Below are 16,075 nucleotides of genomic sequence, written 5' to 3'. Positions count from 1 at the left end.
TTCACCCAGAGAGTGAGCGGGGAGCGAGAGCTTCCTTGCCGCGAGGCACAATGAACAAAGCTACGTACTTTGCCGGCATTTCCACAATGCCATGCAGGCCTCCAGATTTTTTCTATAGTGTGCACACTGACCACCCAGACCCAATCTCTCAGATGTAGGCCTACCAGCCTTCTCACGCTAAATTTGACGCCGCTAGAATTTTGGCATAGATCTACGGTTTGGACCCTGAACGTAAAGCCGTAGATCTACAGGACGGACCCTGAAAGGGTTAACAGGCTTTTGGCATGCATGCCTAAATGTAAGTCACCTTTGTACAAACATTGTATCATGCTGAAGTAAATCTCTGTCTTTGTCTTGTCTTGTTGTTTTAGTGCCTGGAATGTCTAGAGCGCTTATTTTTTACTTTTTAAATTGAATTTTTTTAATTTTGGGTAAAATTAGCCAAATTACTACTTCTGTACAATTTATAGGGTACTTCTGATAGTTGAATGAGTGGTTTCTTGTGCTCAACAGATATAATGGAAGGCATGCTTGCAAAATAACCAAGAATTTGTCCAAGTGAGAAATGGAACTGGCTTAAAATAGAACTCAAAGGGGGCAAAATCGCCTTTGCATTAATCTGCACCCAGACCGCTAACTGCACCTGCATAATTCTGTAATTTTTCCATCAAATTTTGTACCTTTGTGTCATTACCTTCAGAAAAAGATTCTCTACCATTTCAGAAGAAAAAAGATAATTTTCAGAGCACTCTTAATTTTGAGACTTTGGACAGTGAAAAGATTAAACTTTATAATATATCCTTTCACAAAGTAAAAATGATGCAATGGTTAAGTTAGCAATAAATGAAGAAATGTTGAATACCTGAATAATTTTGGTTTCATAATATCAAAATCTAACAACCATTGTTAGAAGAGAACTAGCAAACAAGCTAATCCATTGCTTTTCATAATGATATACGACAAAACATGTCTATGGAGAAAATTATAACATCAGCAGGCTACAAGTACAGTATCTCTGACAGTTCAATTAGCAAGATGTCAGTTAAATGAAGTTATAAAGTGTGTGAAATGAGAGAGGGGTTACATAAATTAAAATATTATTTTTGATCCAAACATCCAACCATTAAGAGAAACGACCAAATAAACCATACAGGAAATAGTACATCACTTCATTGCTACTGATATCTTGTTGAGCTTCCGGCACTGCTCACCCGATGACATCCTGTGACTCGGTTGGCAATGCACTTGCCTCACACAGTGTCTGTGGTTCAATCCCTGACATAAGTGGAAACATTGGGCATGTTTCCTTACCCCTGCTGTCCCTGGTCACCTAGCATTAAGAAGGTACCTGGGTGTTAGTTGACTGGTGTGAGTCACATCCTGGGGGACAAAATTAAAAGGACCCCAACAGAAATAAGACAGGCAGTCCTTGATGACGCACTGACTTTCTTGGGTTATTCTGGAAGGCAAACCCTCTGGGTTAAAAATCCAAACAAATCTTAACACTACAGGCTGAAGAATGCTCTGCCAGTCTTATTTCCTGCCTAGGGAAGCATTCTGATAAGCATTTTGGTAATACAATCAATAATCATTGTAAACTGCTAAGAACTGAAATAAATATCAAGGACATTTCAAGGAGACAATTTCAATTAAAAAAAAAAAAAAAGCAGCTACAGTTATCGACACCTACTCAACAGTATGGACATTACCTAACTTTTCAGTACATACAACCTATGTACATCACAGAATAAGTGCATGTGCAAATTTTTATTTTTGGAAGATACTAACAAAACCAGGTTAGTATCTTCCTGAAAATGCCACCCATTTTTGCTTACATTCTGCAAACCATATGACATGCCTCAGTGTAATGCATGGCCTACATAAATGTACCGAATTCATTTTCTTTATACCGAGATTGAAATCAAGATTCTTTATTTTAGCATGATACCATGTTTGTAGAGAGGAGTGACGTTTAGGTGTGCATGCAGAAAGCCCCTGCATGCACAGAGCATTTTGGGGAAACTTAAGCCTATCTTAAGACTAATGTGGTAATAACTTATTGCTTATACGTATATATATACAGTCTCTAAGTGGTTGTAACAATTTAGGAATTGCAAGGAACACAAGAGCTGAATAACATATCAATATGCACATGCTATATAACATTTATCAAGTTTGTTTTAAGGATTACAGGTTGGATTATGATTACAGGTAATGAGGATTCTAGCATATTAACATATTTTGAACACATTCAATAAATTTACTGGTTGTCAGGATTACAGATAATGAGAATAAAAGTACATAGTTTTCCATATGCTTGTGGCAATGAGAATATAAATATATAGTTTAATCATATTTAGCTGTTGTTGAGATATAACAGGAAAAGGTTTTTTTTTTTTATGGTAGTTTTGAAGATGCTGGCAGAGAGAGAGTGGCTCCAGAGATTGCTGGCAAGGAGTTCCAAATTTTTTTTTTTTTTTATGCACACTGAGTTTTACAAAAAATTAAGCCAGACATTGGGTATGTCACAGAGATTTTTGTGTCTAGTATTATGTCTATGGGGTCTATTGCAACTATCAACTAAGTGCTTCAGGTGAGGACTGATATTAGAATTTATTGTTCTGTATATGTAGGATGCACAAAAGAGTGAATGTTTTATATAGTATGTAAGTAGATTTAAGTCTTTGAAGAGTGGGGGTGTGTATGTTGTCTGGCACAAGACTGTGTGATTGTTCTGTGGCCTTTTGTTATTACTGGCTTGGGGCAATTTGCTGTTGTGGATTCCCTGGCACAAATAGCATAAGTGAGGTGGGGGTAGATTAGCAAGTAGTATAATGTAAGCAGTGCTGGTTGTGATACATAATAATGCATCTTGGAGAAGATGCCAACTGTTTTGAACACTTTTTTGTAATGTGTTAGATGTGGGTGTTGAATTTCAAGTAGCTGTCAAGGACAGACCCAGAAATTTTCCCTCATTATGTTTAGCACTGAGAGTATTGTTAATCATTATATTTATTGTTAATCATTATGATCCCAAACATAATGTAGTAGGTTTTGTTAATGTTAAGTGTGAGTTTATTGGTAGTCATATAGGATATTTTTAAAAGCTCTTCATTAACAAAGTTATGAGTAATGCTAGATTTGGGTGAGAATAACAGAAGTTGTGTTGTCAGCAAAGCGAACAGGTCTAAGTTGCTGCAATACATTTGGAAGATCAATGATGTATATGAGGAAAAGCAGAGGGCCAAGGATGCTTCCCTGTGGAACACCAATGTCCAAGGATCTGTTGAAGAGGTTGGGTCCTTAATAGAGACATACTGCTGTCTGTTAATAAGTACATAACCTCTGATACTGTAATGATCAAGTTTGTGATGTAGGATGCCTCCCAAAATAACAATTTGTATGAGAAATGATTATTTATTCCATGATGAACATACTCAGTTGTATGTAATGGAAAGTGTGAAATAATGACTGAATTCCACTAAGTAGTTGTCAGTAACTATTACCCAGAAATCCAAGGACATTTCAGGAATTTAAAGGATGCATATTATTGTTGGGACTAAAATAATAAAATAAAATCACATTTCTTAATGAGCCAAGCAATGAAGTTACAGTAGTAAGTTTTATATTCCAGTTGATTACATTTTTGACTGCTTGACTGTTTCGGTTGAATATATACATCTTACAAACCACTGTGTTTGACGTACAGTGGACCCCCGGTATTCGATATTAATCCGTTCCTGAGAGCTCATCGAATACCGATAATATCGAGAACCGAATAAATTTTCCTCATAAGAAATAATGAAAATCAAATTAATCCGTGCAAGATACCCAAAAGTATGAAAAAAAAAATTTTACTACATGAAATATTAAGTTTAAAGCAATAGAATAATTACAATAACAATAAAATAATTGACACTTACCTTTAATGAAGATCTGGTGATGATTGATGGGATGGGAGGAGGGGAGAGGTGTTAGTGTTTAAAAGGGGAATCCCCTTCCATTAGGACTTTGAGGTAGCAAGTCCTTTTCCGGGGTTACTTCCCTTCTTCTTTTAACCCCTTCAGGGTCCAAGGCCCAAATCTGAAGTGGTGCCCCAGTGTCCAAGAATTTTCAAAAAAAAAATTTGTTATTTTTTCTTATGAAATGGTAGAGAATCTTTTTGTGAAGGTAATAAAACAAAAAGTACGAAATTTGATGAAAAACTGACGAAATTATGCTCTCGCGAATTTTGATGTGTCAGCGATATTTACGAATTGGCGATTTTGCCAACTTTGACTCCCATTTTAGGCCAATTACATTATTCCAGTCAACCAAATTCTTAGCTATTTCACTAGTATTACTTCTATTCTATCGACTGAGCACAAGAAATCACCAAGTCAACTGTTTCAACTACAAATTAAAGTGATCGGAAATTGTTAATTTGGCCAATTTAACACAAAGTTCAAAATATTCCAGTTTTAAAATAGGGTCCAGAATAAACAATGTAGGTATTCCTGGAACTAAACTAACATTTCCTCTGTTCATTAGTTATGTTTTGCAGCTTTACAAATAAATTCCATTTTGATTTTTTATTCACATAATGAATTTTTATTCACACCAAAAAAATAGAAGATTTACTGTTATGCAATACTGTAATAATTGTATAAATATCATCACCATATTTGTGAATGCATATTAGACCCACCAGCTGGTGTGTATTAGACGTGTGAGGTCATTTGTTTACTCTTGAATATCAGCAAAAATTTAACATTTCTGCTACTTTGAGCTCAGTTTCAAGCCATTTCCAGCGCTAAAACCAATCAAAATAATCTCTATTTCTGTAATAAGTCTTCCATTCTATCAAATGAGACCAAGAAATCACAAATACAACTATAAAAAACATATGAAAAACACTGCAAAGTTGCTGTTTTAATCAAAAAATCATGATTTCATTTTTTTTCTCTCATTATACACAGTGTGCTGCAGGATCTGTTTTATGTGGTGCACACATACCACATTGATGTATTCTCTCATATCTAGGCCCAAATGTACCACTCACAGTTTATCAGAGTGAGCTGAGCTCATGACGTAGATCTACGGTTTGGACCCTGAACGTAAAGCCGTAGATCTACCGGACGGACCCTGAAAGGGTTAATGCCACTAGGACCAGCTTGAGAGTCACTGGACCTCTGTCGTACAACAAATCTGTCCACAGAGCTCTGTACCTCCCGTTCCTTTACGATTTGTCTAAAATGGGCCACAACATTGTCATTGTAATAGTCACCAGCAAGGCTTGCAATAGCTGTGTTAGGGTGATTTTCATCCATAAAGGTTTGCACTTCAACCCACATTGCACACATTTCCTTAATTTTTGAAGTAGGCACAATGGAGTCCACAACTGGTATAGGCTTCTCAGGTTTAGCCCCAAACCCATCAAAATCTTTCTTAATTTCCATACTAATTCTCACCCTTTTTACCACAGGGTTGGCACTAGAAGCTTTCTTGGGGCCCATGGTGACTTATTTTGCAGAAACAAGCACCAAACACAGTGATAATATGGATAATATGGAATGTACCGAATGTATCCTTAGATGCGCGCACACTGGATGGCTTGTAAACACTGGCACACACGGGGCAGTTCAGGCCACACGTGGACAGGTCTCGTATGAATCGTATCGAATACCGAGTTTTCAATCGAATACCGAGGAAATTTTTTTGCGATATAATGCATCGAATACCAATGCCATCGAATACCGGGGGTCCACTGTATTCATATGCATAGATTCTAGCAGCTTCAAATCAAGCAGGAAAGCAAGCAGGAAAAGGCTGGTAGGCCTACATGAGAGAGAATGGGTCTGAGTGGTGGGTGGGCACCATGTGAAAAAAAGTCTGGGACTCAGTGGTGCATTGTGGGAATGCCATCTTGGTAGTTCATTTTCACCATGCCTCGCGGTAAGAAGTTCCTCACTCCTTGGTGGATTGGAGATCTTTAGTTCCCAAGTGATAGCTCTAACAGCAATGGAAGTGCCAGTGAAAGTGAATTCCATGGTTTTCAAGAGGGTGTGACCGAAAACAGTGCCCAGGATAACGTAATTAGTGATAAAAACCCAGATGACCCACAACCTTCCACCTCTGGTGCTGGGCCGGCTCATTCAAGTTCATCTGTACCAGGACGAAAGAGGAAACTCAGATATGAGCAGTGAAAGTGATAGTGATATCAAACCTATTGAAAGCAGTTCAAGTGAGGGTGAATATTCTCCAGTGAAGAGGCAGTATATACGACATAGCATGCAGTCTGGCAGTGTCATATGTTTTTCCATGGGGAAGGAGTAAATCTCGGAGCACATCCCGTGGCCCTACACCATGAACTGATGGTGAAGATGACGATATTGTTACAATGGGTATGAATGATGTGAGTGGTGATGGTGGTGGTGGCATGAGTCATGTGGCACCAGCAGCGGGCCACCCTACCACCCACGCTGCTAACTCAGCACAACCACAACCAGCCTCACCAAACCCCACACTCCCACAACATCCACAACCACAACCTGCACAACCACGTTTCAATATCCAGAACCCACCAGCAGACCGCATCTGGGATTGGCAGCAAGGTGACAATTTTGTTCCCAGTCCCCATGACTTTGATGAAACGCAAAGTGGAATATGGCCATCATGTACACTTGGGAACAATCCTACTGAACTGGAATGCTTTCAGTTATTCTTCAATGAACCCGTGATGGACATTATTGTCAGGGAAAGCAATACAGTGGACCCCTGGTATTCGATGGCATCAGTATTCAATAAATCCGGTATTCGATGCATTATATCGCAAAAAAATTTCCTCTGTATTCGATTGAAAACCCGGTATTCGATACGATTCGTACGAGACCTGTCCACATGTGGCCTGAACTGCCCCTTGTGTGCCAATGTTTACAAGCCAGCCAGTGTGTGCGCATCTAAGGATACATTCGGTACATTCCATATTATCCATATTATCACTGTGTTTGGCACTTGTTTCTGCAAATTAAGTCACCATGGACCCCAAGAAAGCTTCTAGTGCCAACCCTGTGGTGAAAAGGGTGAGAATTAGTATGGAAATTAAGAAAGATTTTGAAGGGTTTGGGGCTATCCCTGAGAAGCCTATACCAGTTGTGGAATACATTGTGCCTACTTCAAAAATTAAGGAAATGTGTGCACAGTGGGTTGAAGTGGATGAAAATCACCCTAATACAGCTATTACAATGACAATGTTGTGGCCCATTTTAGACAAATCGTAAAGGAACGGGAGGTACAGAGCTCTATGGACAGATTTGTTGTGCGACAGAGGTCCAGTGACTCTCAAGCTGGTCCTAGTGGCATTAAAAGAAGAAGGGAAGTAACCCTGGAAAAGGACTTGCTACCTCAAGTCCTAATGGAAGGGGATTCCCCTTCTAAACACTAACACCTCTCCCCTCCTTCCATCCCATCAATCTTCACCAGATCTTCATTAAAGGTAAGTGTCAATTATTTTATTGTTATTGTAATTATTCTATTGCATTAAACTTAATATTTCGTGTAGTAAAATTTTTTGTTTCATACTTTTGGGTGTCTTGCACGGATTAATTTGATTTTCATTATTTCTTATGAGGAAAATTGATTCGGTTTTCGATATTATTGGTATTCGATGAGCTCTCAGGAACAGATTAATATCGAATACCGGGGGTCCACTGCACATACTTTGAGTACACCATGGCAAACAATTCTTTCACCAAGATCATGCCTACACCAGTGGAAGGACACAACTGTGGCAGAGATCTATCTGTTCTTTGCCACAATAATGCTTATGCCACATGTGTATAAGCACAATATCAACACATACTGGTCGACAGACTGCCTGATTTCAACCCCAGCTTTCAGTGACATTATACCAGTGAATAGATTTTACTGTTACGTATGCTACACTTTTCAGACAAAACAAGGCCTGACAGAAGCGACAGGTTATATAATATCAGAAATGTGTTTATGTACCAGAAACAGAAGTGCTGCACGTATTTTTATCCCTTCAGGAAGCTTGTTATTGACGAGTCTTTGATTTTGTTCAAAGGAAGACTCATTCAAGCAATACATACCAAGCAAGAGGAAACACTTTGGTATAAAGTTATTTGTATTGTGTGATTGCAAAAGTGGTCTCGTTTTGGATATAATTGTGTACACTGGCAGTAAAACATTGCAAGATACCAAGAAGTTTCTGGGTATCTCTGGTGATGTGGTTAGAACAATGATGGAACCATATCTTGGTAAGGGGCATATTTTATATAATGACAACTGGTACACAAGCCCTTTACTCAGTGATTTCTTACGAGTGAACATGACAGATGTGTGTGGCACAGTGCGTGGAAATCGTAAGCATATGCTTAGGTTCAACGCTGGCACTCAGAGGTGATGTTCAGGTGTTTGCTGCCAATGACATCATGGCATTTTGGTGGCATGAAACGTGATGTCACACTGTTGACATCAGTTCACGACACGAAATGGTAGACACTGGCAAGCAGAATAGAGACCAATGAACCCATTGTAAAACCTGCAGCTGTGATGGATTACAACCTCAATATGCAGTTAGTGGACAAATGTGACAGGCAGACTGGGTTTGCTGATTGTGCTCGCAAGAGTTACAAGTGGAACATAAAACTCTTTTTCCATCTTCTTGACATTTCCATGTTGAATGCTTATATGACTCAAGAAATAGACCAGCGCCCACGAAAATATCAACACATGCCCTCTCATCTGAGGCCTGGTGATCACTACTCCATACCACTGCCTGTTACTGCTTTCAAGAAAAATGCTCAGAAGAGGTGTTATGTCTGTGCACATACCACAAAATGCCCACAAAAATGCAGACACTCATTTTATGTGTGAGGAATGTAAAACACCATTGTGCATATACCTATGTTTCATAGAATTCCACAAGCTGCAGCAGTTCTAGGAAAGTGTCCAGTGATTGTACATATGTATATATATTATAGAACAATCATAATAAACAATTTTTTATATTGTTTGTGTAAACAAGTTTTGTAAACAATATGATGATACTAGTGTTTTTGTTATAATTGTGTTACATTCAACGAGTGTATATATGAACACTGCACCATACTTTGGTCTCACAGGGCACACAAGTTATGTGAAAAAATAAAATAGTGAAAAAACAAGAAACCTTTGAATACAAGTTCTAGTGGTACACTCTGTAATCATTATTTAACTACATGTAAACCACACAACAACCAAATTCTGTAAATTCAACATTGTAATCTTTATAGAGAATAAACTTTGAATTTGAATTTGAAGTAGACCAAAGTTTACCGGGCGAGTGGCAGCCGCCGTTGTTGCCATACACAGCTCATTTTCTGCCAACTTCACGCCTCTATCTTGGCAAGTACTGATTGCAAAAAAAATTTTTTTTTTTGGACTAAAACAATCAGAAAAATAATCTTAACATTTTTATAAGAAAAAATCATTTTTTCAACACCAGGAGACATTTCATGATTAGGGGTTTCGACAGTCAAAGGGTTAATAAGAATACAAATATAATTTGATACACTAGAAGATCAGAGGAAAGTTGCTTATTATGCAATGTACTTCTAGTAAACTAATCATATAACTTACCACTTAAATCTAGACCTTGCATATAATTTTACTCATTGGATAGGAGTACAGACTGAGCATTCCTTACAATCACACACAAATTACATCAAATTTACACTGGTTCAATTATCTGAATTTTATGGAGTGACTGAATTAAAGTGGTGAAATCAAGGCATGAGAATTTGCAAAAAGTTAATGGACATAACATTTATTTGAGATTTAATAGGTGCTTTCTAACAATATTAGTAAAGATGCTAGCAGATGGGGAATTTTCATCATTTTCAGGCAGTGAGGTCTATATTACTAGGTCTTTTATTCTCCTGGAGTCTTTGCATACGTCGAGTCATGGACATGGAATATCAAAGATACCTGTTCCTTGTATTGTGTCCATGTGCTACACTGCATACTTCAAGATAGAATTTAAGCTCAGTTAATGTTAGTATTGAGTGTCCTATAGACATAGCATGCACAGTCTAAAGTTTGAATATTTTGTATGTAAAGCAAATTTAAACTTTTAAACAAGGGAATGGGGGCTGTCTGGAGCCTGAATAAGCGATTCTGAGAGATGATTTTTGCTGAGAAACAAGAGGTTTAAGGTAATTAACTGCTGCTGATACCCATGCACAGGTAATAGGTGAGGTATGAATAAGAGCAGTACAAAGTGAGCAAGTATGTTTTGGATTCCTTTTAGAAATGTTCTGGCTGTGCGTTGAATTTTAGTTTTGTGCCTGGGGTTCCACAACGACAAATCACCTGAAGCCAATAATAACCGAATAAAAAGCTGCGGTGCAAACAATCACACACTCCACTCTTCAAAGACCTACACCTACTCACCATGCAAAACATTCACTAATACTACTGTGCACAAAAATCTCTATGACACTCCCCTTGTCAGGCTAAATCTTTTCTTGTACAACTTTTTTGGGTTATCCTAGGTAATTTACACCTAACTAGGTATGATAATTGTACTCATATGTACCTGTACCTAAATAAACTTTATTAATGAATTAGATTGCTGAAGAACAGCCATTAATGATCACATGTTGGTATCCATCATGCCAGTAAGCAGGGAACAGGAAAACTCTCGAGACCTTTCATAATTTATCAACAACAATAACAATTTTTATTTTAAGAACATAAGAAAGAAGGAACACTGCAACAGGCCTACTGGCCCATGTGAGGCAGGTCCAAATCTATCAGATTAAGCCAATGCCCTAACCTAGTTAGGTTAGGTCACATTCACTTAAGGAAGGAGCACAGCATCTGACCTAGTAGCACAAGCTAGTCAGGTCCAATTCACACCCACCCACACCCACATCCACTCATGTATTTATCTAACTTGTTTTTAAAACTACACAATGTTTTAGCCTCTATAACTGTACTGGGGAGATTGTTGTACTCATCCACACTTGAAACCTCCTCAACAAGACCACTAGATACTGGAGTACTCACACTATACTATTCACTCATCTATCCCTACCTCACCTATGCTATTTGTGCCTGGGGATCAACAGCAGCAACTCAACTAAAGCCAATAATAACCCAACAGAAAGCCGCAGTAAGAATAATCACACAATCCAATGCTTTACAACATGCCTCCCCCACTCTTCAAAGACTTAAACCTACTCACTGTACAGAACATTCACACCTATTACTGTGCAACCTACATTTACAGAACTTTCTTGATAGTTGCAACAGGATCCATAGATACAATACCAGACACAAAAATCTCTGGCATTCCTCGTGTCCAGCTAAACCTCTACAAAAATTTGATGTACATAAAAAGGCCTAAAATCTGGAACTCCCTGCCTGACAGCTCTAGAACTGCAGACTCTACCACTATTTTCAAAACTACCATTAAAAAACATCTTATCTCCCTAACACACCCCATCATCAGCTAACCAAATGAAAATCACCTAATTTTCTTTTTTTGTATCATGAACACATCCAAAATAACATAGTCTTACTCTCATTATCTGTAATTCTCCCTAATTTACACTTAAACTAACCCAAATGACTATAAACATAAAATTCTTAATATGTATAGCTATTGCCTATTAAATCTTAAGTTAGTCCTAAGTTTGCCTAAGATACTTTTCAATATAATAATAATAATATCTTTATTTACTACAAGTACATGTACATGGTATACAGGCCTAGCTGACAACAATGACATGCTACTATATAGAAAGCCCCTTGTTATGCTACGCATGTCGGGCAAATTAGGTCAGTGTCCCAGGATGCGACCCACACCAGTCGACTAACACCCAGGTACCCATTTTACTGATGGGGAACATAGACAACAGGTGGAAAGAAACACGCCCAATGTTTCTACTCTGGCTGGGAATCGAACCCAGACCCTCACCGTGTGAAGCGAGAGCGTTAGCTACCAGGCCACCAGAGCCTATGAGCAAGGGTTAAACCAATACATAAAGGTGGTGACCCTACAGACATAAACAACTATGGGCCAATATCAAACTTACCATTGCTATCCAAAATCTTCGAGAAACTCGTGCACAGGAGACTATATTCATTTATAACGTCACAAAACATACTCAACCCCTGCCAATTTGGATTCAGGAAAAATAAAAGCACTAATGATGCAATTATAAAAATACTAGACCTGCTTTACACAGCATTGGAAAATAAGGAATATCCGCTAGGAATTTTTATTGACCTAAGAAAAGCGTTTGACACAGTAGACCACAGCATCCTACTCCACAAACTTGACCACTATGGTATAAGAGGCCATGCGCTTGCATATTTTAAATCCTACCTTTCTAATAGGTATCAGTATGTCACCATTAAGTAAGTTTATTCAGGTTAACACAAATACAGTTACATAGATTATCATACATAGCTGCATATGTGTAGAGAACCTGGGATAACCCAAAAATGTCAGTGACTTATTTCCATTGGGGTCCTTTTACCTTATTATTCTATAAAGGAGATAACATCTTATTATTATACTATAAAGGAGATATACTAGGAATAAGGGAAGAATACATGTGTTAGCTAGAAAATAAAAAAAATAATTCTCCTTCCTCTTTGTCACTACATTCATTAGGCATTAAAGACACAGCCTCATCAATATGGCCACTTGATACTGGAGTTCTGCAGGGAAGTGTCCTTGGACCCCTGCTCTTCCTCATTTACATCAATGATCTTCCAAACATATCCCAACACCTGAAACCCATTCTCTTTGCTGACGACACGACTTACATCATGTCCCACCCTAATCTTGCCACCCTCAACACCATTGTTAACGAGGAGCTGCTCAAAATATCGACTTGGATGACAGCCAATAAACTTACACTTAACACTGGCAAAACCTACTATATTATGTTTGGTAGCAGAGCAGGTGTTGTGCAACTTAACATTAAGATCAACAACACTCTAATTGCCAGACATAATGAGGGCAAATTCCTTGGCCTATACCTCGACAACAACCTAAATTTCAGCACCCATATCCAACATAACAAAAAAAGTATCCAAAACGGTGGGGATCCTCTCCAAGATACGATACTACGTGCCGCAAACTGCCCTTCTCACACTATACTTATATATCCATACCTCACCTATGCTATCTGTGCTTGGGGTTCAACTGCAGCAACACACCTAAAGCCAATAATAACCCAACAAAAAGCCGCAGTAAGAATAATCACTAAATCCCATCCCTGGCAACACACCCCCCCCACTCTTCATAGATCTAAACTTACTCCCTGTTCAGAACATCCATACTTACTACTGTGCAATCTATATCTACAGGACCTTAAATTCCAATATTAACCTTGACCTAAAACGCTTTCTTGATAGTTGTGACAGGATCCACAGGCATAACACCAGACACAAACATCTCTATGACATTCCCCGTGTTCGACTAAACCTTTACAAAATTCAATGTATTTCAAAGGACCTAAAATCTGGAACACCCTACTTTCAAAACTACAGTTAGAAAACATCTTATCTCCCTGATACACCCCAAAAACTAACTACATGATAACCACCTGGTGGTGCACAATTACACTCGCTCACCCACTGACTATAAACCCTGAAATACTAATCTTAATCTTAAAATACTAAATCCTAACTAGTCATAAGTTTGCCTATGATACTCCAATATAGACACCTTGTATTGTGCCAAAACAAAAGCATTCACATTGCTAAACTCACAAATTATGATGTACTAGCCACTTAGCCTTAATACCATAATCTGTAAGGATTTAATGTTAAGAATTAATCTAAGTCTGCTCGAAATGCCTAGCCATGCTAGGTGCCCTAGTGGCCCCCTCTGTAATTAGTATTTTATAACATGTAAACCACACAATACCCAAAACCTGTAAACCCCACATTGTAACCCTTATAGAGAATAAACTTGAATATTTGAATATTAATAGAAACAGTGTATTATGCCAAGACAAATCCAATCCCATTACTAAATTTATCATTTGTAATACTGTTGTGTGTTTTATACTACTCACTGTTATAAATCTAATTATGTATGTATCTAATAATGTGTGTTAAAATGTACTGCTCCATAACCTATATCAACATTGAGTAAGAATTAGTATTAGTCTGCCCGAAATGCCTAGGCATGCTCGTTGCCTTCTTTATAATTAATATTTTATAACATGTAAAGCACACATTGTAGACTTTACAAGGAAATAAACATTTTCATTTTCATGTACAATTATCATACATAGTAACATGTTAATTACCTAGGATAATAAAAAAATGTCGAAGTGGCTTATTTCCATTTTGGTCCTTGTAAACAAAACATTAACTTTGCCAGGATCCTAATGGAAATAAGTCAGAATGTGGGCAGAATGAAGAAAATGTGTCACAAATACCCAGGTAAGAGCAAGGCGTCTCCACACCACCAAACGCTGGCATAAAGTTTTAGTATATTCTTGGATAACTGGCTGCTGGCCTAAGTAACTTTATTCAGGCACTCACATACGTACAATTACTATACATGTGTAAATTACCCAGGATAACCCCCCAAAAAAGTCAGACTTATTTCCATTGGGGCCTAACTTACTGAATAAATATAAATTATTATTATTATTATTATAATCAAAAAAGAAGCGCTAAGCCACAAGGACTATACAGCTCTGAATAAATATAAAAATATTGTGATCAGTTCAACAACTGTAGAAATTTAAGTGCTGTCAGTAAAAAGATCGTCTGGAAACTTAACCTAAATGACTTGACACTGATGAGCTGCTAAACCCGTAGGGGTCATATTTAACCTACAGAAACTGTTATTTATTAAAAACGCTACCAAGGTCAATAAAATACCTTAGTTCAGATATAATCAAATAATTAAGAGTTACCTGCTCGATTCAATTGAGGCATCTTGGTGTGTGGTAATGTCCTTAGTGTACTGGAGGTTACTGGTCCTCACGTGGTGTACTGGAGGTTATTGGTCCTCACGTGGTGTACTGGAGGTTATTGGTCCTCACGTGGTGTACTGGAGGTTATTGGTCCTCACGTGGTGTACTGGAGGTTATTGGTCCTCACGTGGTGTACTGGAGGTTATTGGTCCTCACGTGGTGTACTGGAGGCTACTGGTCCTCACGTGGTGTACTGGAGGTTATTGGTCCTCACGTGGTGTACTGGAGGTTATTGGTCCTCACGTGGTGTACTGGAGGTTATTGGTCCTCACGTGGTGTACTGGAGGTTATTGGTCCTCACGTGGTGTACTGGAGGCTACTGGTCCTCACGTGGTGTACTGGAGGTTATTGGTCCTCACGTGGTGTACTGGAGGTTATTGGTCCTCACGTGGTGTACTGGAGGTTATTGGTCCTCACGTGGTGTACTGGAGGTTATTGGTCCTCACGTGGTGTACTGGAGGTTATTGGTCCTCACGTGGTGTACTGGAGGCTACTGGTCCTCACGTGGTGTACTGGAGGTTATTGGTCCTCACGTGGTGTACTGGAGGTTATTGGTCCTCACGTGGTGTACTGGAGGCTACTGGTCCTCACGTGGTGTACTGGAGGTCACTAGTCTTCACGTGGTGTACTGGAGGTCACTAGTCTTCACGTGGTGTACTGGAGGTTACAAGATGTTAGTACTGGTGTTGAGTGCTGTCACTGAGGTTATCTGGCTGCCACTCTCCACCTCCCTCATGTTTCACTTTTCAAAGTTTCTCTTACCAGCCTCAAGTCACTGCTCTTTTAAACTCTAAATTACAAATAAAATAAAATAAACATTCCGAGTATAATAATTTTAACCAAACTAAAATAATTAAACTTGAAAAAATCGCAATATATAAATGTTCTAAACAGCAACATTCTTTTTTTTAGGGTTAACTTTTCTTTCGTGATACATTGATATTACTCCTAATAAATACAAATAAATAAATTGTTTATTTCAAAATATTACATTTTTTTTTAAATTAGCTGCTACTTAACGGTACATATGGATAAACCTTCCACTATAAATAGCAATAAAAACCAATGTAAATACTATA

The 16,075-nt window shown here is 38.2% G+C and overlaps 1 protein-coding gene across 1 annotated transcript in view; it reads right to left on the bottom strand.

The window, feature by feature from the left end:
• LOC128692587 (WD repeat-containing protein 89) overlaps positions 1-15,790 on the bottom strand; it is a 44,398-nt gene extending 28,608 nt beyond the window's left edge. The window contains exon 1 of the mRNA XM_053781764.2: positions 14,937-15,790. Within this exon, the coding sequence (XP_053637739.1) occupies positions 14,937-14,958 (22 nt within the window). The 5' untranslated portion in view covers positions 14,959-15,790. The remainder of the gene's footprint in view (positions 1-14,936) is intronic.
• Between the last annotated feature and the right edge of the window lie 285 nt (positions 15,791-16,075).

The sequence above is a fragment of the Cherax quadricarinatus genome, chromosome 6, assembly GCF_038502225.1.
Source record: "Cherax quadricarinatus isolate ZL_2023a chromosome 6, ASM3850222v1, whole genome shotgun sequence".
NCBI lineage: Eukaryota > Metazoa > Arthropoda > Malacostraca > Decapoda > Parastacidae > Cherax > Cherax quadricarinatus.
Note: the sequence above shows the minus strand (reverse complement) of the source record. Positions and strands in the feature narration are given on the sequence as shown.